The following is a 25,155-nucleotide window of genomic DNA, read 5'->3' as shown; positions in this document are numbered from 1 at the left end:
AGAAACAAAAGCTCTCAGCTTTCAAGCCTTAACCCAATCTCTATTAAGAATTAGGATTAGAGCTTTGCTGAAGAAAATTATCAATCTGCTTATTGTAGGTCATTACGCTCTTCTTAATGGCATGCCAGTAGCCCCTGTCAGAGCAGCAATGCTAAACAACACGTGAAAGTCTCGTTCGGTCTACTACTTTCCACACCCTGCTATGGTCTGAGTCCCCTGAACATTGGTAAGCAATGAGGCATGTTTACCCTCTCTCCTATTATTACTCCAGACTGCTTGAAAGACTATCACTGATTTCATCCCTTTCCCCACACTGCCTGCTATGCTACAGGGCAGTAAAAGTACTACTATTATCAGCAAAGAGAAACTTGAATCAGGTCTGGAGCTTCCCCAGAAACTGTATGTATTTGCTGTTCTGTATAAAGCCATTCCTAGGTGAACCTCTTTCTACTGTCATGTACTCTAACCAACACAGTGCTGACATAGGCAGAAAACTCACCTTCAGTTTGTTGTATAGTCTGCTGAGTAACACTTAAGAATTTTTGCCTGTTCATTTGACTCTTATTCCTCATCTGAATATTACAGTATTCCACAGGCTGTTCTTTCTTTTCTGCAAGCTCAGTCTCAGGTAAATTCCTTTTTTCAGACTCTGTGTTTTCACTATCTGGATGAAGGGAAGTTTCCTCAGTCTGCTGCTGACTATGGGAGAGAGCTGGTGAAAACACCTGTAATTCAAACAGGTACCATAGATTAGATGGTTCATATTAAAAAAGACTACAATAAAAGTCAGCTTACTAGCAATTCACTTAAGCATTGGATATGTTGTTCTAAAATTTAATTTAAGTGCATCTCCTTCCATGTTACCTCTTTAGCATCATTCTCTCTGCCTCAAGTTCTGCAGGGGAATAGCTCCAGTATGCTTTTACAAAAGCCTATCAGCACAAAAATAAAGGTATCTGGTGTCACACTCTTAAATGTTTCTCATATAGGGCCAGGCAATGAAATAATGCCCATCTCCACATCTTTACAAGAATTTGGGAAACAAAATATTAAATAAGGATTAACAAAAACTTCTTTTTGGCATATGAAGGTCACTTATTAAATATTAGTATTTCTTATGCATAGTCCATATGTTCAGCGGAATACTAAATAGGCAAATCACTCATAGAAACACTCAAGACTCCCTATATAAAAGCTGTTAACACATTTACCTGTGAGATGGCATTCTTTAGCATCAAAAGAGTATCACCAGTCAGTATACCAAACTTTATCACTTTAGGAAGAACCTCAATAGCTTCAGTCAGGTCGTTAGGTTCAGTAACTCTTTCTAAACAGTATACAAACAATTAGCATAAATCTAATTATCTGACACAGAAAGCATAAAGTCCTTTCCCTAATAAGTTAAAACTCCAATAAAACAAACTGTGTTTGTAACAAACTAGGTTTGATGCAAGTCACTTTCAAAACTAGTGCTGGTTTTAATAGTGCAGATACTTTTTCAGACAGGGCAGTAAAATACTTAAGTGTCATCTTGTCATTGGTTTTATGATAAAAGTATAAACTATCAGAATGAAACATGCTGCTGCTGTGTATCAGAATTTGAGTCAGGTCAGGAAGTCTGATAGCCCAGTTGTGCTCATCACCACCTTACGGTCTAACTTTCACATACAGCTCCTCATCCTCAAAACACGTTACACAGTTCTAGCAGTTGTAGTAACTAAATCTTCTTAGTTCCTCAGAGTGCAGCATGAAAGCTTCATTCTTGCTGGTAAAATACGGAAGATATGTAACTTTCCATAAATTTCCTATGAAAACCATTCCTGATTCCCAGTTCTACTCTGAGAGTATTCCCACCCAGCTAATTAAGCTGGATATGCACCATCCTGAATCCCAGTCACTATCACCTTTTCTCAATGTGGAGTACTGTTTAATGCAAAGACTGAAAACGCTGAGCCTGTAGTTATTCAGGGCACATACCTTTGGTATCTCTCAGAAAATACACAGTAAAATCTGTCACAAATTCTTCAGGAATTTCATCAAGAGCCACGTACAAACACACTTTGTCAACTTTCTGTTCTTGTAGCTGAAACAGAAAATAAGAAGGAAGTACAACTATTACCGTTTGCTGCCATGTTTCTTAACAGCAAGAAAACATTTGCCTACTGTGAGCAATAGGACAGAATCATTAGTTTAACTCCATTATCTTCACATTGCTGTCCAAGTAAACTACTAACATAAATCAAATGTTAAAAAAATCACTCAGCTAACAGTAAAAATCATCAGCTTTGGAAACAATGTTGATTTCCAGACCAACAGGACTAAAAGCATTAGTGCTTGAAACATAAGAAACCAGAGAGCACTTAAATGCCTGCCCCCTTGCCTTGTACTTTTCTGAGAATGTGCAAGCATCTACTCCCCTTCCACCTGCATCTGAGTCATAAACCAAGTTTAGTTAGAAATTCCAGACTTCATCCCGACCATCTAATTATGTAAAAGACTTGAGGTACAAAAGCCTTCATTCGCTGTTCCTTACATGCTTCTCCCATGGTGTCTTTAGTAATTATTCTAACTGCAACTTTTCTTTTACAAGCAACTCTGGGAATAGCTAATGCAGTACCTCAGTAACTTACTGCTGCATTTTCTCACCAAAACTCAGCATTTTGCCAAGTAAATTAACTTTGCAATATCTTGTCAATGTCAGAGGCTATGGCAGACACCACAGGCCATTGGTTTTGAATGGAAATTCCTGTTCTTGTAAAATGTTCTGTTCTGCTCTGAGTACTTGCTCTGCACTGTACCTCCTTAATTTGCCTACCAGTTTTACTGAAATGTTTGCATCAGAAAGCCAGCATCTTCATATCCACAAAAGAACAGAGCGAAATACAACAGACTTACCTGCGATGTGTGTTCCATACTGTCAGTTGTAAATCTTTGCTCCAGTTTACTCAATTCAGACTCACTAGAGAGAGTTGATAAGTGACCTGACACACTTTCATTGCCTGTAGATTGCAGAGGGGATGTCTTGCTTTTCTGAACCATCCCTGAGAAAGAATAACACAAAAGACCTCAATTAAAGAACAGGTATTCCATGCATATAAGATAGACTCTCTGAATTTTCTTCTCAAACAAAATGACTGAGCATTTTCTTCCATCTTCAGCATCACCTTTCAACTACCAGCCATCCAAAATTGGTGTTAATCATACATTTTCCCATAGGACAACACTATTGCTGAACTGAATCCAAATAAGCAAGTGACTATATTGCATTCCACAGGTAATTGGTGTTTATTTAGAATATCCTTACCAGCATTTTCCAATGCAATTGATTTTTTAATGACAAAGTAAGTAGATTAGCACATTTCAAGATGAAACCACTTTATAAAAGGAAATGCAAACAATTAAGGGTTTTGTCACACCAGACCTATGATGTGGAAAATGCTTATAGTTATGTCATGACCAAGAAGTGATGGTGAAGACACTGTAACACAGGAACAACTGCATGAATTCCAGGGCCAGTCAAGAATTTCAAACTTTATTTTATACTGTCTTTCAGAAGGTGCACCATGCCTTCTTCCTCTTTCAGCACAGGCTTCTGGACACTTAAAGGAAGTGGAAAAGGCATAGCTGCATCCCCAGCTGGAAAGGTCATGCCCCTTTGTGTGCTGATATTATTATCAAGAAGTAATAATTCTCCCTGCTTTTAAGCATTAACCTGCAGTATTGCAGCTGCCTCCATTTAGAGGTGCAGGGAGAGAAGTTGAATTGTAAGTCTACTTACACCCATACCAGGCTTCAGCACTTAACTTCTGCGGTCCTATCTTTTTTGCACAGTATGAACAAAATTCTTTTATGGATATAAAATACCAGGCCATGACTCTTTGCTTCTGCAACTAACTGTTTCAGAAGCTTGTGGGACTTGCACAGATACTGACAGCAGAGAAGAGAATAGAATCTCTGAGCCATGGAAAATCATTGCTCTCTTCTGACACCCTTTCTATCACTTTTCTTTTATTTTTTTCCAATTTTTTGTGAAAGGCTTGTCTGCAATACTGTGGTTAAAGTAATGGACCAATCTTAACTCTGAACAGGACCACCAGTTTTATCCTCAACAAACTACATTGGAATAAAGAGGAGAGCTTGCAACTCTTAAGGGGAATTAATTATTTCCTACTAAAGGGAACATATTCATTCTTTTTAATAAAATTAATCTCTAAAAATCTGAAATTATAAAGCCAGTGAAAGATGTCACAGACAAAGACGGGATGGAAGATCTGTGTTTGTGCATTGATTTTGTTCACCCCAGTCAGCCTTTTTCTTTCTATCTGTTTGGAAAAAATGAAATAGCCAAACTAGGATAGGTTTCTTTCAAATGAGCATCCTGAGGCAGAAGCTCTTGAGAAAACATTAGCCACGCTGCCCAGGACACTATCCACAAAATCAGATCTGCTTTCCTGGGAAAAGCAGCTGTTACAGGTACTATAACAGCTGATGTTACAGATACTGCTGGATCTGCTTAAGAGAGCCATGGTAGCTAGTCACACTCAGCGCCCAGGGCAGCATGGCCTGCAACGACTACGCTTTGGTCACTCAAACCACCTACTTCCTTCCAACGCCACAGAGGAGGCTGTTTCAGCCAACTGCTCAGGAAACATCTTATCAGGGCCTTCCTCCTGCTGTTCATCTGCAAACTCATCTGTGTCACCTGTATCTGCACACACACAAAATGGGAGGAAAGCATGACATAACCACTGTGCAGTGGGGTTGGTGCAAATCCCACCGAGACACAACCAGAGAAGAGGAAGGTCTGGAAATGGGTGGGACAGAAGGGGTTCAGGAGGACTGGACACAGCCCAAGGGATGGAGAGGCAGGGAAAGGGGTAAGGAGAGGGGTAATGGGGCTAGGACTCAGCAGATGGGATAAACAGGTGCCCAAGGGAGGGGGAAACAGGCAGCTGGGGAGGGAAGGACGGAGCGAGGGGGCTGGGGGTCAGGCAGTGCCCAGGGGAGGGCTCAGCGGGCCGGGGCAGCAGGGAGCCTCACCCGCTGCCTCCTCGCCGCGCCGCTCGGCCCGCAGCAGCAGCAGCGCCGTGCCCGCCTCGCTCTCATTGTCCCCGTCCTCGGTGCCGCGGTCGAAAAAGCGCAGCACAGTCCGTGCCGCCTGGCCGTCGCCGCGGTTCAGCAGCTCCTCGAAAGGCGCCGGACCGGTCAGGCCCAGGACGGCGAGCACTCGGTCCCGCAGCCACTGCAGCCGCACATCGTCCAGGCTCATGGCGGCGAGCCCCGGGGCCCGCCCGACGCCTGCCGGTGGTCACGGCAACGGACCGGGGAGGAGCGACGGCCGCCGCCCGCCCAACGCCCGCCTCAGGGGGCCGCCGCCCGCCCAGCGCCCGCCTCAGGGGGCCGCCGCCCGCCCAGCGCCCGCGTTCCCGCCGCCCCTCACGAGCGTTCTTTTACCTCAGCGCCGGCGGCCCCGCGGGCTCTGAGCCCGCCTCGGCGGGAAACAAGCGGAGCTCCTTAGTCAGAGGGGACACGGGGGCCCGGGAAGGGCTTCCCGCGTGGAGGGTGCCGCGGAGGGGAGCGGGGCCGCAGGCCAGGCCGTCCCTCTCCAGCGTTGCCAGGTGCAGGGAGAGGGCTACGTACAAACATAGGGGCCCGCTCTGAACAGCGCAAAGGAGGTTTTATTCGGAATCAAGTGCAAAATTTAACTTATGCTGTTCTTACGGCACAGATGTTAAAACATTATGGTAATATCCCCATTTTCACACTGATACAAAAAAGTAGTACAAAACAACGACCCCTTATCCACCTCTGCGGTATAAACTTTAGTTCAACAACATCAGAGGAGTAACACCGTACGTCTGTCCTTACAGCCAAACATGAACAGGGATGGAGGCCAATTCTTCACCACCCCTGCAAAAGTTACTCCTAGGAGTAGAAACTCTGCCGAGGACCACACTGTAGAAACAGAACCCGGGATAAAAATTTCTCGTAGGCAGTTTGATTCTTTTATTTGAGTCCTCATCCAGACAGCGCAAGACTTTCTCTGAGGCTTTTACCCACCACAGTCACTGCAAGCGCTGGGCTGCAGACAGCTCACGTTGCAGAACAGCACGTAGCAGAAAGCTCCTCACTACAGGGAAAGAAGAGGGCTAATACTTCCAGTCTCCACTTCTAACCCTGCCTTCTTTCGTAACATTAAATATCACTGTGACTTCTGAAAGACTGAAGTAATAACTCTGGGCACAACTCTGAATAAACAGTTAACATTTTTGGTGGAATTTTAAATATGGCCAAAAAAAGAACACAGTGCATTGCTGTGTATAAATTTACATTTCATAAGCCTTCTGGAATGCATACTGAAAACATACATTGCTTCTGTTGCATTGCTGAATTGTTCCCAAAGTGCATGAGATGGTAGCTTGCTTAAGTATGTGATTAGCAATGAATGCTTAATATGATTAAAAGTCTTCCAGATAACTTAAAAGTAACCATTCAAGAAAATAAAACAGCCTCAACAAAAAAAAAATGGCTACACGGGTTTTAGGACAAGCAGTAATGACTTTTTTTTACGTTTTTTTTTTTTAAGAATAAAATTAATTTACAACATTAGTTTATCAAGAAAAATGTACATTTTATATCTATATACTTTACAAGATGCTCCAGATCTGCTATGTATTTCTGTGGGAGGTATATATTACAGAATTATTTGGCTGCATTATAAGGCAATCAGTGAAGAACACTTTGTCCTACAAGAAACCTTTCACAGGTGAGATCCAATCACATGATTATTTGCAGACAATTCCAAACATTTCTGCTGACAGCAACCAAACTATGCTATATCATCTTTATTAAAATGTAAAGAAATGTGCTTAAAAGAGAAAGGCGTAAACTTGTATCCTCCACCAGAGTAGAATTTGTTCTGAAATTCCACCCTGAAACGAGACAAAAAAATGAAACAGAATCTGTACATTAATCCAAAATGACTGGTTATCAAGGGGATAGAACTGTGCAACACAAGAGGCTGAACAAAACCAATCCTAATCCTGTCACTTAATCTTTCTGTGCAGCTATTTAACCTTCCTATCACAGACCCAGGCAAATTTGATGCTTCTCAAGAGACCCAAACACACTGACATCATGCTGTAATGGCTCATTTCTCACTTCTTACTAATTTGGTTTTGAGTTAGTTGCAGTTAATTGTTTTGCAAATACATAGTATCATGAGGACAATACTCTCTAATGCATATAGCTCTGCCTCATGTTTATATACTATGTCTGACTTTTCTTATATTGTAAATTTCCTCAGGTTTCAAACTAAATATTCTCTGAATCCACTTGCATGTGTGGAGCTCGTGATATTAAGACTAAGAAAGGATTAAAATACTTAAGGGTTGGCAGCCCCACTTTAGCAAAGTTTTGCGCACTAACACAAATGTTCTGTTGAACCAAATAAATAAAACAGACTGAAGCCATTCAGTGATAAAACCTGACTGAAATTAAAAATACTTATCCATGTTACCAATACTCCACAGTATGAAAGGCTGCAATACTACAAATTAAATGTACTCATAGTTTGCACCAAAATCAACTCTGAACGTGGTTGAGGTTAATATGCATCATAAGCCAACGTACTACTTGAATTTACTGAAAATATTCCAGAGGAACAATCTCATTCAACTAACAAGCCATTTATTTAATAAGATTAAATAAATCTATTACAGTAACATGAGGCTGTTGAATTGTACACTTTTCTTTTTAACAAGGCACCTAATATTTTGACACAAAAATTCCTCTTAATCAAGCCAGTATACGCTAAAGTGGTATGAAGAAACAATTAACTTACCAGTGCAGTCGTATAGCATGGAGAAAAGCAGAAAGCCCCTCCATGACCAAAAGAATAAAAACTGTTAGCACAGCAAAAAAGGCTAGAACAGGGACTAGCAGTAAGACACCATATGTTGTATCCACACGAAGACCCACTCTCATCACCATTTGCCATAGAACTTCGGATAATTCTATTAAAAGAAACTTTTCATAATTAATGTTGATACTGCATACATTCACCCAGCAAGCTAATCTTATTGACCTGTATTCTAGTTTAAACATTACTACAGGATCTGCTGAACATGGGAACTATAAGCAAGCCCCCACCCCAGTTAGTTGCATCCTTCCCCTGCTCCCCCCCCCATCAAAATACTTAAAGGTACATCTCAGTTTCAAAAGAAGATCTACTGATGGCAACATCTTACACCATGACACCATTAGCAAGTGCCTAAATACCTTCCAAACTGGTCACTCAATAGAAAATAGGAATTGGTACTGTGACTACTGATACACTATTATGTGAGGTAACACTGCTCAGATTATCAGCCTCTTTACAACACAGAGCAATCAATGAAGAAAATTACTAGATTCCAAACAATAAGTCAGAATTTTAAGTTTGGAGACTTTCCATAGATCATGATTAGTTTAAACAGGGAGCTTTTTATATTAAGAAAAAGATAATTTCATAGTAGTATCACTTCAACAGGCCAGCCTCCCTCTAACCCACATTAAAAATCAAGACAGATGAAAAAAAACCCCCAACCAACCAACCAACAAAACCCCCACTTACGTGCATGAGCAAGACTTAATGCCCAGAGTCGCAGATATGAGGCTGTATTAGAAATACATCCTAGACAGTATTCAATGGTATGAATGGCTTGATTCATAAAAACATCTGCAAAATTAATCTAAAATATAAAAAAAAAATTGTATCCATTGAAACAACATAGCACAGCATGAGAGAACAAAAACATTCATCTGCAAATCTTAATATACATGGAAGAAAAATTCCACAAAAGGGTAATACATTGATTTCATATTAAGTAAAAAAAGATCTGCTATGTTTAAGATCCTTATTACAGAGACAACATTAAAAAAAAAAAAAAATCAGATGCTATAGTTTTCCAGTTAGTTTCCTCAATTACTTTGTTGATAGATAAAAATGAATGCAATTTTATGTTTTCCACAAGGAACATAATTTAATACTTGAAAACTCTAAGTAGTAAAACCAGCCATAGTTCTAATTCCCATTCTGTTGAGGTTGTAAGTTTACAATGTCAATTTCTGCATCTTTAAAAGCAGGATTAATTATTAGTAACGCTAGTGATAGAAAAATAACTACATTAATACTGGAAATTCTAAATATATGTACTTGTTGCTAACAAAGAGTTGCAAGACTAACATTACTGCAAATTTCAACACTGACTTTGCATGGAACTATGACACATTTTATTTAAGCAAACAATTCTTGTATTTCCTATACATAAGAAGCAAAAGTCTACTACCCCAGCAAAGCAAGTACTATACATAGTCTGCACAATGGGAAACTGAAGCAATTTTTTGTCTTTCAATTCACATGAAATCAGTGGAATCAGTCAAGACCTTTACAAATTTGCCCAAACTAAACAGCAGCAATAGCTGGGGACTAGGAGTGCCGCCCATGTCTCCCAACCCCCATCAGCAATAATCCTCATCACAAGATGTAATTTGCAGACATAAAGAGACTTTTGTCTGGATGAAAATCCAAGATCAATCTAACAGGAAGCTGGGCAGTAGTTCTCTTGCCTTAGTTTTAAGAATCCACAAAACCATACAAAACCCAGGATTTTTATCCCACTCTTCAATTTAAGAAAACCAATAGTCTTGGATGCAAAGTCTACAGATGCAAATAAAGCACTCTTCCTGTTCTCCACTAGAGACAGACTGAGGTTTACTGTAGCAATCTGAATATACCAAGAAATAATGATAAAATAGCAACAAATAAAAATGAGTAAACTGCATTCAGGCATCAAGGTCTTTGTAAAGGCTCAGCTGATTTTCTTGAAAATGTCCGGGAACTCAGTGTACAGGTTATCTTCCTGATTTTCCACTTCTAAGTTGCTTATACAAACTAGAGATTAAGTAAAAACATTACCTCCTCTCCATCCCCCTCTCTGTGCCCACTGTCTGAATGACTGCTCCCTTCTTCTACATCATGACATCTCAGCAGAGAAAGTTCTTCTTCACTTTCTTTTCGAATTAGCTTGTAGCCACTCTACAAAATGGAAACATATTGTGTCTTCAAGTGGACTGCCAGTGTCACTTTTAAAATTTATTTAAAGTAGTCGCAGGCAAAGGCAAAAAGAGAGCTAGAGTCAAAGTACCATTATGTGTTATGATCAAAAACTTTCCAAGTTGAGTAGAAATATCTAGTAAGGACATTATTCTGTATGCAATATGACACCATCTGAATTCTTCTATACTGAAGAAATGTGCAACTATCTCTCAATACTTACCCTGTACATTCTAATGCCTCGGCCTCCACCGTGTAGCCAATACAAATAAAGCGGTTTACCAAAAAGCATTACAGGAACAGAAAGAAAAGCAATACTAAGTAAAAACCTCTGCAGAGCAACCTGTTTGAGGGAGAAAGAAAAAATTAGATCACAAAATCAACAGTAGGAAAAGCCTTCCCATTTTCCTTTAAAGGCCTGTTTGAGCATAAGAAAAATACTACTGATTTCAGCGGGCCTGTAGACCAAAATTGAACATGCACATAAGTATTTTACTTAATCAGGCCCTTAAATTGGATTACAGACATCCAGCATCTTTAGGACTGGGTTCTAGATTAAGGCATTACTGATATTCAATTTAGTAAGATTATTTACAGCACACAGAAAGCATCAAAATTACAAGCATGAGACACTGTTCTCTAGCCTTAACTTTAACCTGGGAGATTTTGTTCTAGAAACAGGTATTTTCACAAGTCACTATGTAAAATCTTACAACCAGTTAAAGAGTAAATATGTTATTTAATCATAATGTTTATTCAATTTCCCCTTAGTCTGATGCATTCCCCTTCCTAGGGGAACACTCAGCCATCAGCCTTTCATGACTGGTAAAATGTTATCTGCATAGGGAACAACAGGGTCTTCAGAAGCTTGTAAGAACACCACTAACCTGTCCGGTATAGAAGACCTCTGTTTCACCACCAGGAAACAGGAACATGTTAATAAATTGAATCAGAATACTAGGAGCAGATGTAGAGTCCTCTGCAGAGTATGCTAACCATTTAAAGAAGATCATAAACACAAGGTAGCCAAAGATGCACATCATGAATAAAAGTTCAGGAAGAAAAACCAAATAAATATTATATTTCTTCTTGAAATGCCTAAAAGATAAAAATGGGGGGAAAAAATGAAAAATAAGTTTTACAAAGAAAGATCAAGATAAATACATGACCCAAACATAATTTCAATAAAGCAGAACGTTACCAAGCACTTTTAAACAACAAGACTGAAATTACAATCCAGAACTGATTTCTTCGCATTCAGTGAAATTTTAATCAGGTATGTCAGTGGAAATCAAGACTGTAAGAGGCATGCATCTCTGGCAACAAGTGAAATAAAATCTTGTATTAATCAATGTCCTCAGATTTTTGGCATAGTACTGATCCATCATCTCATTTATGTGAAGGAAGACCTCTCTGTTACTGCCTTTTTTAAGAACAGTTTTCACAATTACTATTATTGTATTTTTTAAAAATTGTTCCAGTTTCTTTAACAGATCTATAACAGATTAACTGTTAAAATTCAAGACTTGACAAAAACTATAATGTCAATATCATCTTAACTTCTTATACTTACAAGTGGTTAAATACCCCCAATACAACTCCAAATGTCATGTGAGTCACTCCAAAAATCACAGACATTTTCATTTTGAAAGAATTTAAAAAACTGAGACGGTTGCTTGCCAAGTTCCATATCTGAAGAAAAGAAGACAAAACCAGCATTAGAGAATAGTGTAACAGAAGGAATAGAACAGTATCCTTTCTCTATTGGAGACCAGAATTCTATCTCAAGTGGGGATCACAACTGAAATTCGAGTTTCATGAAGATAGTTAAGTCTTTCTTTGACTCATTAAGGGAAAAGCTCTTTTTGAATTGAGAATGCAAGCAGGAATGTATTTTTTCCATAGTAAGATTTATCTTCCTAATACGCACATGAAAATCTAATTTACAAATGGATAATTTAAAAGAATAAAACTAACCGGATCAATTCCAAACGGATAAGCTCCATTGTATACACCAGTAACATTTGGATCCAGTGTTAAAAATTTATTAGACTTCAGATCCTCAGGACTGCAAAGAAAGAAAAGCACAATCTGATCTGACATTGTTTAAACAGTGACAACATATACTTTCAGTTCTGCAGGACACCGCTCCTGCTTTCCTTTATAGGACTAGCTCACCCAGTGTCAGACTTCAAATGAATAAAAGGGTTTCTAAGCACAAAGGGCCTGGCAAAAAACAATAGCAAAAAAAAACCAACCCCACCCTAGAAACTCACAATCTGGGCTTAATTCGCACTAACTGACTTTGAAAGGAAAGTTTCTGCATTTTATTCCTCATTCCCTAGAATGGAAAGTTTCATTTAAAAAGCTCATAATTTGCTTTTATATAAAATTCACTAACAAACACCCAAAGAATAATTGATACCTTTTTTCCCTTTTGCATTTGGATGTGTTTCCACTCTAACCTCATATAGTTTTTAATTAACACAGCACTCACAACCTGTTCACATTTTAACCAAAGTCAGTAGTTTTGACTCTACTATTTTAAGCCACTTCCTGGTTTTGAGGCAAAATGAGATGCAAGCTGTGAACATTTAAATACCAAAAGGCCATGACACCTCAAAAAAATTAGGTCATCCCACTTCGTGAAAAAGTAGGTTTCACAATTCACATAGCCTACTTTTTTCTTTTTTTTTTTTTTTTTTTTTTACTATCAAGAAAAGCTGTGCAGAGACTAATGGTTGCTAGGTAATTAATTTATTTTATTAACTGTTAATTTCTTTACAGCAGATACTAATGCTGCTTGGGTATTCATTCCAGAAGCATGACCTAGGACAAATTTCTCCAAAACTAGCCCTGCGTTTTCTATCCCTCTCAGAATCTGATATATATATATATATACACATGCATATATTCATATTCAGAAACCTCTCCTGGAAAATATAGTAAATGGAGACAAACTAAAACCATTAGCATAAAAACAAACCTTAACACAGGAGGCAGTGCACTTTTTATAAATAAAAAGAATACACGACAAGACAAAGTCCTAGTGCCTTCTGTTAGGATTTTACAATATTACTGAAGTCTCCAGCCATTCGTAAGAACACCTTTGTGAGACCACAAAAAAAAGAGATACAAAACACACCTAAAAAAGTTTAGAGACTGAATAAACCCTAGAAATATCACCTCATAAAATCAGGTGCGAGTTCCTACTACCAATAAAAAGATACTATGCAGTTTTTAATCACTGAAAGTTATCAGCTAGCATATAGCATTAGGGTATTGTAACAGAATTTGTTCCAGAAGACTGACTGTCATCTATACCAGATGATAATATTCTAGCAAATGTTCCAGGTGACTGAAGACATGTAAATCCAGTAAAGCAGCACTGATAAATACGAGATTAACCTGATAAAATTGACTGAATTAAATATAATCATATTCTAATAGCAGTTTTGCAAGAAATTGTGTTCTCTGTGGATTTCCCAATTTAAGATAATGAGCAATTTCATTTTTTGTTTTTAAATAACTATTACTGCCTTTTTTATTCTAAGCGTAGGCATAACACTTAGTCCTTAGTGCACAAGCATTTGCTACCTTAACAGCTAAATTTTGCTAGATTTCACTACATTTACTTACTACTCTTAATAAAAGGACAGTTAAAATGGGTGAGCAAAAGGGTTAAACTGTTACAGGAAGTGCAATTTTGTTTTAATGGTATAGCAAACAGAGGCATGCTACTCACCGCCAAACCTTCTGTTCAAACATTGCTGAAACATTCCATCCAGAACCAAATATATTTAACGACTTTGAAAAACAGTCATTATAGATCAATCCAGTGTATACAGAAAACAGACCCATTAATAAAATAACATATCGGCCTTCAAATAACATTTTCATTATCTGTAAGTATTGGAAAAAAGAAAAAGTAGAGAACATCACCTGCTATGTGAACAATCATTACCTACACATTTTTAAGAGAAACACATTTCTAGTCATACAAAGACTTCTAAAAACTAAAAACTATTGCAAATAGTCATTAAGGAATATGAAGAAACCTAAGGCCAACCAAGATGTAACACAGAGAATTTTGCTTTAAGCATGCGAATATGCAATTTATAAATGTCAGTCACCAAATGGGTGCAATTCATCTCCCCACATTCACAACTTTATGTCTAGTATTTATATGCAAAGGTTTATATGCATTAGGAAACAGAGTTAGCAGCAAGAAGTACATTCTGAAAGACAATTGTAGTTTAAATTGAACACAGAGATTTGAAGCCCTCATGCAAGCTCCTGCAACACAAACTGAGACTTTTCTCATTGGCATCATTACACTAACGAACAGTCTTTTTAAGCCATGTTTCCTTCCCAGGACTAGTTTTTAAGTAGTCAGACATTTGCAGCCATTCTTAATTAAATATAATTCTAATGAGAGATGCAGGTATTCCTGCATTCTAACCCCATATGATTAAAAAATCAGTTAAAATTAAGTTCAGTAAATTTCAACCTACAAGTCCCTTTTCAGAAACAATAAAAGAAGGTGGAATTTGAAAAATCATTTTCTCCTCACATTAGTCACTGTAACCACATTCTGTAAAATACACACATCACTAAGTAGCTCTAGCAGAAGAAAAGACAAGCCCATCAGAATCAACTAATTTGTGTCAGTATTTCATTCAAACTTGATTATTTCTGCCCTTTCAAAAAAAAGTGAATAGTTTGTTAAGATACCACATTAATCTCGAGGAATATGGCAACTTTAAACACAGAACATCCCAAAACAAAGGAAAAAAACGTAGTCTAATACATGTGCAATAAATAGTACTTTTCAGAAACATAACTATTCAACTGAAGTTATCTTGCTGGATGGGGACTAAATTATTTGTAATTCCTTTTACCTCATCTTGTGATCTTTGTAATCTAGGGTGGTTTTCATACAGTATTGTCAAGAGTGCAAATATGAACATTAGTAGACCATGCCCAAAGTCTCCAAACATAACGGCAAACAAGAAGGGAAAAGTGATGATGGTATAGAGAGCTGAAATGACAACATAACAGATTTCAGGCACACAGCACAACAGATGATGTTACTATCCAAATTAAGCCTAAGCAATTCACCTACTTTAACCTCTGAAACAATTTTCAGCTTTAAGTTTGAAAGACATTTCACCCCCTACTAAGAGACCTTTCCCCCACACTATACATTTAACTCAGTTTAAACCTTGCTTTTACATATACCTTAGTAATGACAACTCCACAGCTGAGCATTAGCTGACAATTCTAAGGATAATAATATAAGCCCAGGAAATTAAAATAAATAAATGAATAAATAAACCAACACACACACCCCCCCCAGTTCTTCCTCCATGTTTGTTTTGGCTCTGTATTATAATGTACATTCTCCTGTACAGCATGACATAGTCAATGTAGCTACAAAAATACGTAAGGACATTAAACTAACTGGGCTATACCATAAGCTGGATTTTTTCAAGTGATGATCTCCATGCTTCAGTAAGATCAATAGCCATTTCCAAAGTTTTCTTTTTTCTCCTAAATATCTTATCTTATCCAAGGTATAACATATAAAGAAACACTATACAGCTCTTATCAGCATCTTTAATGCTAAAATAACTCCGCAAAATCAAATCCCATACTACTGCTTGGAGCACCATTTGTACTTTTGATGAGCTACTGAAATTTTAAAACAGCTACTAATAAGCAGTATGGTTGTCACCATTTTGCCTTTACTAGTGTCCAGTTCAGCAAGGTATTTAAACACATAACAAGGCAAGCAGTAATGATGGCACAGCTCACACTTCAGATTTCAGAAGGACCAACCTGGATTAACTTCCCCATAGTTTCCAACTCCATAAGCATCAACAATGTTTTGGAACCCTGAGGTGAATTTATTGGTACGTATCAAAGTTGGAGGAGGTTGTGTTGTTGGAATGGTATTCATGAATGAAGAAATTGTAGCTCCGCTCTTCCTCTAATTACAGACAGAAAGAAGATACATTTATATAAAAACTCAGTTGATGCTTAATCTAACCAAAGTGAAAACATTTCCTCTATCAGCAGTTTCACTGATCCCAAAACATCCCTAGATTAAGCCCCAAGTTTAATATTTACCCCTTTGTGCTTTCTTAAAAAGTTACATTTATCTGTTCCTCTAAAAACACTGATTATGTACAGTGTTCTAATCATTACTTTATATGAAATATCAGACAAGACTCATCAGTCAGTATTATAAAACAAAGATGTTACTAAAAATGCTCTCTTACGAAACAGAAAGACGGAGCTGCACTCAACACAACTAACACAAGGGAATTAGCAACCTCTACTTGACTGCAAATAGCATTGTGAGCCCAATCAGACTTGGGTCCAAAACAGAAGTTAGTTGAGAAAGAAAAAAAACAAAAACAAAAAGAAAAACACAAAGAAAAAAACAAAAAGAAAAACACAAAGAAAAAAACACAAAGAAAAAAACACAAAGAAAAAAACACAAAGAAAAAAACACAAAGAAAAAAACACAAAGAAAAAAACACAAAGAAAAAAACACAAAGAAAAAAACACAAAGAAAAAAACACAAAGAAAAAAACACAAAGAAAAAAACACAAAGAAAAAAACACAAAGAAAAAAACACAAAGAAAAAACACAAAGAAAAAAACACAAAGAAAAACACAAAGAAAAAAACAGAAAGAAAAACACAAAGAAAAAAACAAAAAGAAAAACACAAAGAAAAAAACAAAAAGAAAAACACAAAGAAAAAAATCATCACACACAACACTCTGCTTATAAAGAAATTGTTTGATATAAGTTCATAGAGACCCAAACCTGCCTGTGCCTACTTTTAGCCTATTTAAAATAATTATTTTCTTTCCTTATCTGCATAGTTAGTTCAAGACAAAAGTTTTAACATCAGTGAGCATTCAGCTGACTTACTGAACCTTCCTCCAATGCATGGCGCAAATTCTGCAGATCAGCCACTGGACACCAAACCTCAGCAATTAAACATTTATTTGTGACATCAAAACTGCACAGGTTGAGTACATGATAAATGGCTTTCATCTTCTTCACTTGGATAACCCACGTATAGATGGATTCAGATGCTTTACACAAGACTTGGCGCAAGTAATCCTCAGTTTTATGCAGCACCTTTGTCCAAGAAAAAACCAAAACGATTTCATTGAAAATGTAACAGTGGTTATGTTAACCACAGTAAAAGCACCTAGTATTTGTCCAATGCCAGATCACATTTGTAGGAGGGCACACTAACCACTGCTTAAAACAGAAGGCAATGCCAAGTGCCCTGAAGTTTAATAGAATCATGCAACACAAGACCAGGGACATGACATACCGTCCTGTTCAGATCCAAAGCTGTATGTATTTTAGAAGCATATTCATGTATTTCATGCTGTGATTCGTCAAATGATTTCCTATGGTGCAGAAACTACAGCAAAGGGAATACTGTTATTTACTCACAGTATGAAGATCCTGAATACGAACATTTAGACCTTCAACAACTGCCTTGCGCTCCTCCATATTATTTGGATAGGGATACACATGACAGTGATAGCTACAGAAAAACAGAAGTTTGTGTTAAATAACCAGACTAAGCCAAAACAAACCGCACAACCCCATGCCCTTGTCAAATCTCCAACACACCATTTAATAACCATGGAACAGATTTAACTGAAGAGAGTCAGTATTTTACCTGTACTTAATAAGGACTGTAGACAAAATGACTCATACATTTATTTGTATATTGCATAATTATAAAGCTAGATGCAACTGGGGGGAAGAACAAATTTAACTTCAAAAAACCTTGCCTAAAAAAACACACTTAGAAAGAAGGGGAGCAGAGGGAAAACTAAAAAGAAAATAACCCAGGTATAAAGAAATTAGATGTATTAGTTTTACTTCTTACCAGTCACAAATCTTCTTAACTTTCTGGCCAATTTGCTCACCCCAATAAGACACTAAAAAAACAAACCATTTTGTGGTTTCGCCCTAAAAAACCAAAAAAGTTATGTTCATGAAATTTGTTTTTAACCAGCAATTCCACTGTGATATAATTATAGAGCAAAATAACAAATCTGAATAACTAGAAGAAGCTGTGCTAGTAGTACTAACCTTCCACCATTCTAGTGAAGATCAAAAAATAAAATTCAAGTGTGACAATATTTCTCCTTTTTTTGGTATATTAGAGAAAAACAGAAAAAGTTGTCAGGGAAAATAAGAGATATTTTATTTTACCATCTCAGAACTATTAGTAACAACAAAAGTCTTAAAAAATTAAAACGTTACAAATTAGAATCGAAGCAAAATTTGAAAGTGACAGATTAGGCAGCCACAAATGCTGATTTACAAAAAGTGAATTCTACAAGTTCAGAGAAAAAACTTCATAGAAGACCAACTGTACTCCAGACTTTTTTTTCCCTTAACTACTGAATGAACAAATACAATGACTATTAAAAGGTAATACACTGTACAGACTTAGTTAATAAGTATCCAAGCAAAGTCACTACTATTCCACAGTAAAGTTCTGCACTCGTCAAGCTGAACCATGATAGATTAATTACCACTCCTACAGTTATGGTGGCATCAAGATCCCTAATTTTAAAGTCTTACAAGTACTTTAAAATAGTTTTCCCTCCAAGGACACTGGGAAATCATTTACATTCACTGCAGACCCCAGCAGCAATTCTTCCAAGTTTTCTAAAAACTACAGAACAAAATAAACTGATAGTTACAATGTTTACTCACCGTATCTGGATCTTCCAGACATTCATCCAACTCTGCATATGTAAGAATAGTATATCCTTTACAGACTCTCCACAGCATTTTTTCAAATGCTTCAACTTTTGCTATGTGAACTAACCCAGATATGAATCTACGGAAATAGAAAAATTTGAAAAATAAGCTAAAATCCACAAGAAAAGATTAAAAACCTCAGAGTAGATCATCACTCAGGATCACATAGCCACAATAATTTAACATCTGCCATCTCCAGAGAAGGAAGCATCACCCTAAAGGGGAAGTAACTGGTACATAAAATAGAAACACAATTTCTATTTGGAAAACAGACTGTAGGCCTGAGCACATAACTAGAATTGTATTTGACATTCTTTCTGTGATAGTAAGGTTCTTAATTATTTCTTGGTAAGATACCCTCTCATAATGGTGTTGTAGATAAGAGTATTCATAAATCATTTCAAAGGCAAGTAGGCAATACCATTAATAATGTTACATTTACAACTAACACTGCCAGGTGATTAAAACACTGTGTGTTTATCCTAGAAACACTGTTTGAACCATAGAAGAAAGTACTGATTTAGAGCATTTAGAGATTTTCCTTAACACACGTACTTGGTTTGATGGAAGTTTTGTGACAGTTTTTTTGGTGTTGCCCTACTTATCTCTTCAGATAACCCAATTTTGTTACCAAAGGTACATTTGGGTCAGACTCCTACCCTGTCTAAAACTGTTTGGCTCATCTGAAACCACTACAGTCACACTACGTTCCATCTTTTAAGAAAACAGCCCATTATTTACAGCAGCTCATCAAGCAGTTTTGAAACAGTACATACTAACAACCTGCCATACGTGGACTGAACCATACCTACCCCAGCTTGGCACCCAGCCTGTGCATACAGTTGTAATCCACTAATGGCTCATTTTCCACAGATGGAAATTCTTCATAATTTGCATGTAAATGGGATTCATACTAGCAAATAAAAGAAAGACCATTCATAGCTTTCAGAAAAAAATACTTTCATTCATTTATTATTCTACAGAAGAAAAGCTAATTAAGTAAATTATTTCAATAAAAACATAAAACTCCTGTTTTCAATTCAGACAACAGAAAGATCTTGGGATCTAAAGCATACTACTCTTAGCAATTATAGTCAGTGTTGCAAAAATTACATGGTAAATTTCTTAGCACAATTTATGCATCAAAATAACACCAATACTCCTTCATTCTCAGCTGGCATCAGCAATAACATTCAAACAATTCAACAGAGAAATCGCAAAAGCTCCTCTAAATTCAGGGCTGCGTTTTGCTATGTATATGAACACAGCCTAGCACAACAGCTTGCCCCACAGGTTCTCTAGGTACTGAGTGCAAATAATAATGAACAACGTACAGTGCTGCAAAGCCCAACACCAAGTCATGCACTTAACTAGAACTAACAAGACTATGCAACAAAAATGCCTCATGATACACAATCCTCGCCAAATAACATAAGCAGTACCTCAGCTGTTCTCCTGACAAATCTTTGCGTGACCTCTAACATGCATGTGTATTCTGTCAGTTCAAGCAGGTTTTTCCTCAACTTTTCTTTGTTTTTAGTTACTTCCCTCAATTCTGTCTCCAGCTTCTGCAACTGTTCCTAAGACATGGAGAAAAAATGACATAGAATCAGTTACATTGTTTTGGAAATCAGGGGAGGATGAATTTTAATCACAGGTTAATTTGCTGCAATGATGGGAATTTCCCAATTTCTTAATTAACTTAAGCTCCATAGGTTTTATTCCTCAGTCTGCCAAAGATTGCTTTGTGCTGAGTACACTTGATCCTCCACTGGCATCTGTTAAGTCTGCTGTTCTGACCCTAATTTGTGTCCAAGCTAAGTAATGCAGACTTGGAATGAAAACCTCAGATAGTACAGGGTGCAAGACACTTACCTCTTCTATTAATAGAATTACAGCAAAACAGAATGTCATTCAAAATTATATCTGCATTTTACAAGCTTCTACTTCTAACATAATACCAGAAAAAGCATTCAGAGAAAATAGCACCATGTTTTGCTATGCAACCAGCACTGGAACCTGCAGAGCCTTGGGCATATAAAACTCCCACACACCCTGGAAATTTTGGATACATGAAAAGAGCCTTAGGTAAGGCCCAAAGCAATAAATGAAGCTGAAGGACTACATCTACAGGTAACAATTTGCCTGGAACAGTGTAATATGCCAATCCTTCAAAATAAACCAGATGACTGCAAACGCCGTGAGTTAGCTTTGACCCTTTCACAGGAATTTTGTGTTAATATCAAATCCTTACTGGCAATCTTTGAAGTAACACTGGTGGAAAGAAAAAAAACTGGACAAAACCAAAAGCAAATGCTTCCGCCCCTCCCCGCCACACCTATAACTTAAGTCACAGGTAATAAGATAGCAAGTAATTAAGTTTGAATTAAAGTTCCAAGATCCAGAGCTACATTTTTGGTATCTGTTATGTGGAAAAGTTACCTGGATTTCTAAAATGTGTTTGAGCAAGGGGGCAGGAGGAGCAACATCTCCTTCAGGAAGTGGAATATCCGCCTTTTTAATTTCTTGTACTAAATACCCTGGAGTAAGAAGAAAAACAGAATCATAAAGGAAATGGTATTTCCTTATACTTTCCTAGAATGCTGCATGGTTGACCTTCAGCTGTTATTGACGGTGCTGATCACACTGCAGCATCAGGCCCTAGCTATTTTATTCATTTATTTTAGCAACAACACACACACTAGAGTCTTCAAAAAAGAGGGGTTAATGGAGTGCTAGGAACAAATACATAGAACATTTCTGTCTTGGAAGTTTGCAGAAATAAGCTATCTTCAGAGCCCTCTGACTGAAATTTTCCAACCACAAGTACTTCTTAAGAAGCTTTTAACGTTTCATAGTATCTCTTTGCTGCTGCAAGATACCACTTTCTGTTAAACGCACCATCTGCCAAAAATTGACATTCTGCTCATTGACCCATGTTTGGAATAAAAAGTGTTCAAACAAGACGGCTTAAGCAACCTTGACAGCAAATGCATCTCATGCTGGGCAGGGAGATTGCTGAAATAGCTGCTGGGATGGTTTGGCATGACCAGCACATGCCTCTAATGAGAGCTTCCAATAAAAGAATCCTTCAACAGTAACTTTTCCTCGGGATACATTGAAGAAATCTGCATCCTGGTTGTAATGCTCTGCATAACCTTCTCTATTCATTAACTACCATGTGAATACAATTGCTAATAACTTGAGATATTTTTGAGAGTGCTTGGAAGTTCAACAGTATTGAATTAGATAACATGAAAAACAGCATTTATCTTATAGTCAAAAGTAAAGTTTCCATTTTCCTCGCAGAGTTTTAAGCAGTCAATACTGAAATGGTCTCAACTATTTATCAGCAACACATTAGCAACTCTTCTTCACCTCTGAGCTTAAAAGAAAAACCAACCTACATTGAGCACATATGTGTTGTAGTGTAAGAAAATTTTAAGGCTCACAAAACTGAGAACCAGAGATCAGAGGTAAAACACTGGAACAGATTGCCCAGAGAGGCTGCAGAGTCTCCATATTCAAAATCCCACCAGACACAGTCCTGGACAACCAGCTCTAGCTGCCCCTGCTTGAGCTGGAGGTTGACTAGGTGATCTCAAGATGTCCCTTCCAACCTGAACAATTCTGTGATACACTCAAAACTGATGCAGCATATCAACACAAATCAAAGAATATATCTGTAAGTTCTCACCCAATTCAGTGCTACAGTCAAGTCATCTCTGGCTCCAAAAGCCTACATAAAGACTCTACATATATATGTATGTGTATTTTTTCATATATATGAAAGTTTTGTAAGATTCTACAGCATTCAGATCATACAAGACCAGGAAGATTAAAAAACCCTGTAGCTGAAACCTTCACTGTAGCAATGTAAGCTTTAATAATGCCACAGACGAGAAAGGGCAGACATGAAAATAAAGCTCACCAAGTATTCTTTCCATTTCTTCACACTTCTTTACTTCGTTCACAAATTTTCTCTGAAATACACTTACATTTGGGTTCAGCTGAAGAAGAAGGACAAAATGCTTATTAGGTATTTAAAACAGCAACCACCCCTAAAAAAACCACAGCTATTTCTGTGACTTCATGGAGACAATTTTGCTTGTATTCTATGTGCTCTCTTTCTACAAAGTGGGTTTTGGCTAGGAAGGTAAAAAAATCTAAAAAGATTAAAAAGTCTTCAAATAGCAAGATTTTATTAAAGCAGAATTATCAATGCCTTTTGCTAGTTTTACTCAAATAACAAAATAACTAGGTCTACTAGAGAAACCATTCCCGATCTTATTTCTACAGTTTTAAAATACTGCTTAAGGACTTCAAATTAACAAACAAACCTTTCTACAAGCAAATTTTTGTGATGGATTTCCACAGAATCTATTTGAAATCTTAAGTTTCAAATTAATCTTTTTACATACATCTCCATATTATGTATGTGCAATGTCTCTGACTCCTTATTCAGCTTTTAAATCAGACCCACTAATATGTTATTCCTGGAATAAATGGCGTGTCAGATACCTGGAATGGCATCAACATGTTAAACATAACACCCATGTAATGATTCTTACAGATTTGTCTCCTTCCACCTGCCGTATTTACTAACTAGCTGTTAATCTAAGTTCTCCCAGCTCTCCTTGCAAAGATTCTGCAATGTACATTGCTGAAGAATACTTGGAAGAAATTTTAAAGTCTCAGTCAGCAAGCAAAGATCATATAATTACAGTGAGACAATACAGAAACAAGGTTAATTATTATGCGACCCAATTTTGTATTAGTCAGGCATGTAGGTTCCTCCAAGGTGAATTGCTCCTCCAGGAACAGACATGTTTTACAAACCAGCAGTCTGTGATGTTGAAGAAATAAGCCTACAGAACACCTAAGACGTCTCTATCAATCAGTAAACAGGGCGGGCATATCTATTAGCTGTGCACACACACTCAGACTAAAGTCAGTGTGGCTTCAGATGGGTAATGCACGGGATCCTACTGCTAAAAAACCCCAAGTTTAAACTAATTCTGTGAGAGGAGTAGGATACAGTCATCCCAAAACACCCTTCCATAGAGTCTCAGGGAGGCTGGGGCTCCACACCAACTTTACATCGCCCAACCTCGCTTTCACGCCAACCCGATCCAAGTATTCGCCGTACATCTGCAAGCCGGAGTCGGGGAAAGAAGGAAGGGAAGCGGCCTAGAGTCTTCCACACCGCACCATCGCAATGAAACCCACACCTTCGCGACGGCAACTACCCTACCCGGCCCGGCCCGGCCCGGCCCGGCCGGGCCCCCCTGGGGTCCTTTCACCTCCCCCCTTCTCCCAGAACGCCCCGCCGGGCGCCCGGGCCTCGTCGCCGCTACTCACGTCTCGGAACTCGGCCAGGCCACGCTCGCCCACCTCGCTGAGGCACTCGTAGGCCGAGCCGCTCTGGAGGAAGAGCTGCGCCAGGCACATCGGCTCGCCGCGGAACAGCGAGCCCATGGCGGACCGCGGGGCGGAAGGGAGCGGAGGGGCTCAGCGAGGCGGGCGCCGAGGCGGCGCGGCGCGGTGCCCGGCAGGAGCCCGCGGTTCGGCGGCCATGGCGGAGCGCCCCAGCCCGCCGCCGGCAGCGCGGCCAGCTGCTTCCGGGGGGCGGGGCCGCGGCGGCGGCCAACCGGCGGCGAACGCGGAGCAGGGCGGCGGCGCGGGCAGCGCGGCCGGAGCCCGAAGGCTGGTTAGGCCGGCAGCCCCTGCCTCGAGCCCGGGGGCAGGCTGCTGCTTGTCGGCGACTCCTCCCGGGGAGCAGCCTCCCACCCACGGCGAACCCGAAAAACGGGAGGGAAAACAGCACGCTGGCAGTCACGGATTCACCCCGGGCAAGGCTGCCCTGTGGGAGGACGTAAAGGAGAAGATACAATCCTCTCAGTGATGTAAGAGCCGACCCGCAGGAGAATCCCAAGTGGAACGTCATACTCGATCAGCTGAAGAAGATCGGTCGTAAATGTTTTTCTGTACCCTGTGTAGCCCCGAGCAGGTACAGGTTGCCCACACAAAGAGTTAACTGGAAAAGACAATTACAGACCAATGCATGAAAACACCTGAAGCATTAATACTTTTCAAAAGGGAGAATAATCGGTCCACCGCTCCAACAAACAGGTGGGCGTGAGGGGTTCACCACGGAAAGGAACTGACGCCTTGACCCGCTACACCAGGAGAGGAGAACAAGCCTGACAGGACAACGGCCCATCCGTGAGGGCCGCCCCGAC

At 38.7% G+C, this 25,155-nt stretch overlaps 2 protein-coding genes across 3 annotated transcripts in view; both read right to left on the bottom strand.

Moving 5' to 3' along the window:
- DNAH10 (dynein axonemal heavy chain 10) overlaps window positions 1-5,309 on the bottom strand; it is a 57,341-nt gene extending 52,032 nt beyond the window's left edge. Inside the window, exons 1-5 of the mRNA XM_069794854.1 lie at window positions 5,041-5,309; window positions 2,896-3,041; window positions 1,978-2,083; window positions 1,212-1,327; window positions 500-725 (exon numbers count right to left, since the gene is read on the bottom strand). Coding sequence (XP_069650955.1) covers window positions 500-725; window positions 1,212-1,327; window positions 1,978-2,083; window positions 2,896-3,041; window positions 5,041-5,269 — 823 coding nt within the window. The 5' untranslated portion in view covers window positions 5,270-5,309. The remainder of the gene's footprint in view (window positions 1-499; window positions 726-1,211; window positions 1,328-1,977; window positions 2,084-2,895; window positions 3,042-5,040) is intronic.
- Window positions 5,310-5,658: 349 nt separating this feature from the next.
- Window positions 5,659-24,537, bottom strand: ATP6V0A2 (ATPase H+ transporting V0 subunit a2). Of its 2 annotated transcripts, none has more exons than XM_069794817.1 (20): window positions 24,275-24,537; window positions 22,845-22,923; window positions 21,356-21,453; window positions 20,356-20,493; window positions 19,726-19,826; window positions 18,866-18,992; window positions 18,027-18,109; window positions 17,582-17,675; window positions 17,042-17,254; window positions 15,938-16,088; window positions 14,998-15,137; window positions 13,842-13,999; window positions 12,074-12,164; window positions 11,670-11,788; window positions 10,984-11,194; window positions 10,320-10,439; window positions 9,959-10,078; window positions 8,615-8,732; window positions 7,844-8,028; window positions 5,659-6,932 (listed from the first exon to the last, which is right to left on the bottom strand). In XM_069794817.1, the coding sequence occupies exons 1-20, from the start codon at window positions 24,389-24,391 to the stop codon at window positions 6,870-6,872; spliced, it is 2,526 nt and encodes an 841-aa protein (XP_069650918.1). In that variant the 5' UTR covers window positions 24,392-24,537; the 3' UTR covers window positions 5,659-6,869. The 2 variants fall into 2 exon arrangements, with proteins under 2 accessions (XP_069650918.1, XP_069650917.1); XM_069794816.1 differs by having other exon boundaries at window positions 7,844-8,015; window positions 24,275-24,536.
- Window positions 24,538-25,155: the final 618 nt, after the last annotated feature.

The sequence above is a fragment of the Haliaeetus albicilla genome, chromosome 10 (genome assembly GCF_947461875.1).
Source record: "Haliaeetus albicilla chromosome 10, bHalAlb1.1, whole genome shotgun sequence".
NCBI lineage: Eukaryota > Metazoa > Chordata > Aves > Accipitriformes > Accipitridae > Haliaeetus > Haliaeetus albicilla.
The sequence above is the reverse complement of the archived record's forward strand: the minus strand, read 5'-3'. Positions and strand labels throughout refer to the sequence as shown.

Excerpts from the sequence above, each read along its gene's own strand:
- ATP6V0A2 (XM_069794816.1), bottom strand. The coding sequence starts at position 24,391 with ATGGGCTCGCTGTTCCGCGGCGAGCCGATGTGCCTGGCGCAGCTCTTC. Across the intron at positions 18,993-19,725 it reads AGGCTGGGTGCCAAGCTGGG|ATTCATATCTGGGTTAGTTC; the intron begins GTAGGTATGGTT and ends CTATTTCCGTAG. Across the intron at positions 11,789-12,073 it reads ATCCGTTTGGAATTGATCCG|ATATGGAACTTGGCAAGCAA; the intron begins GTTAGTTTTATT and ends TCTTTTCTTCAG.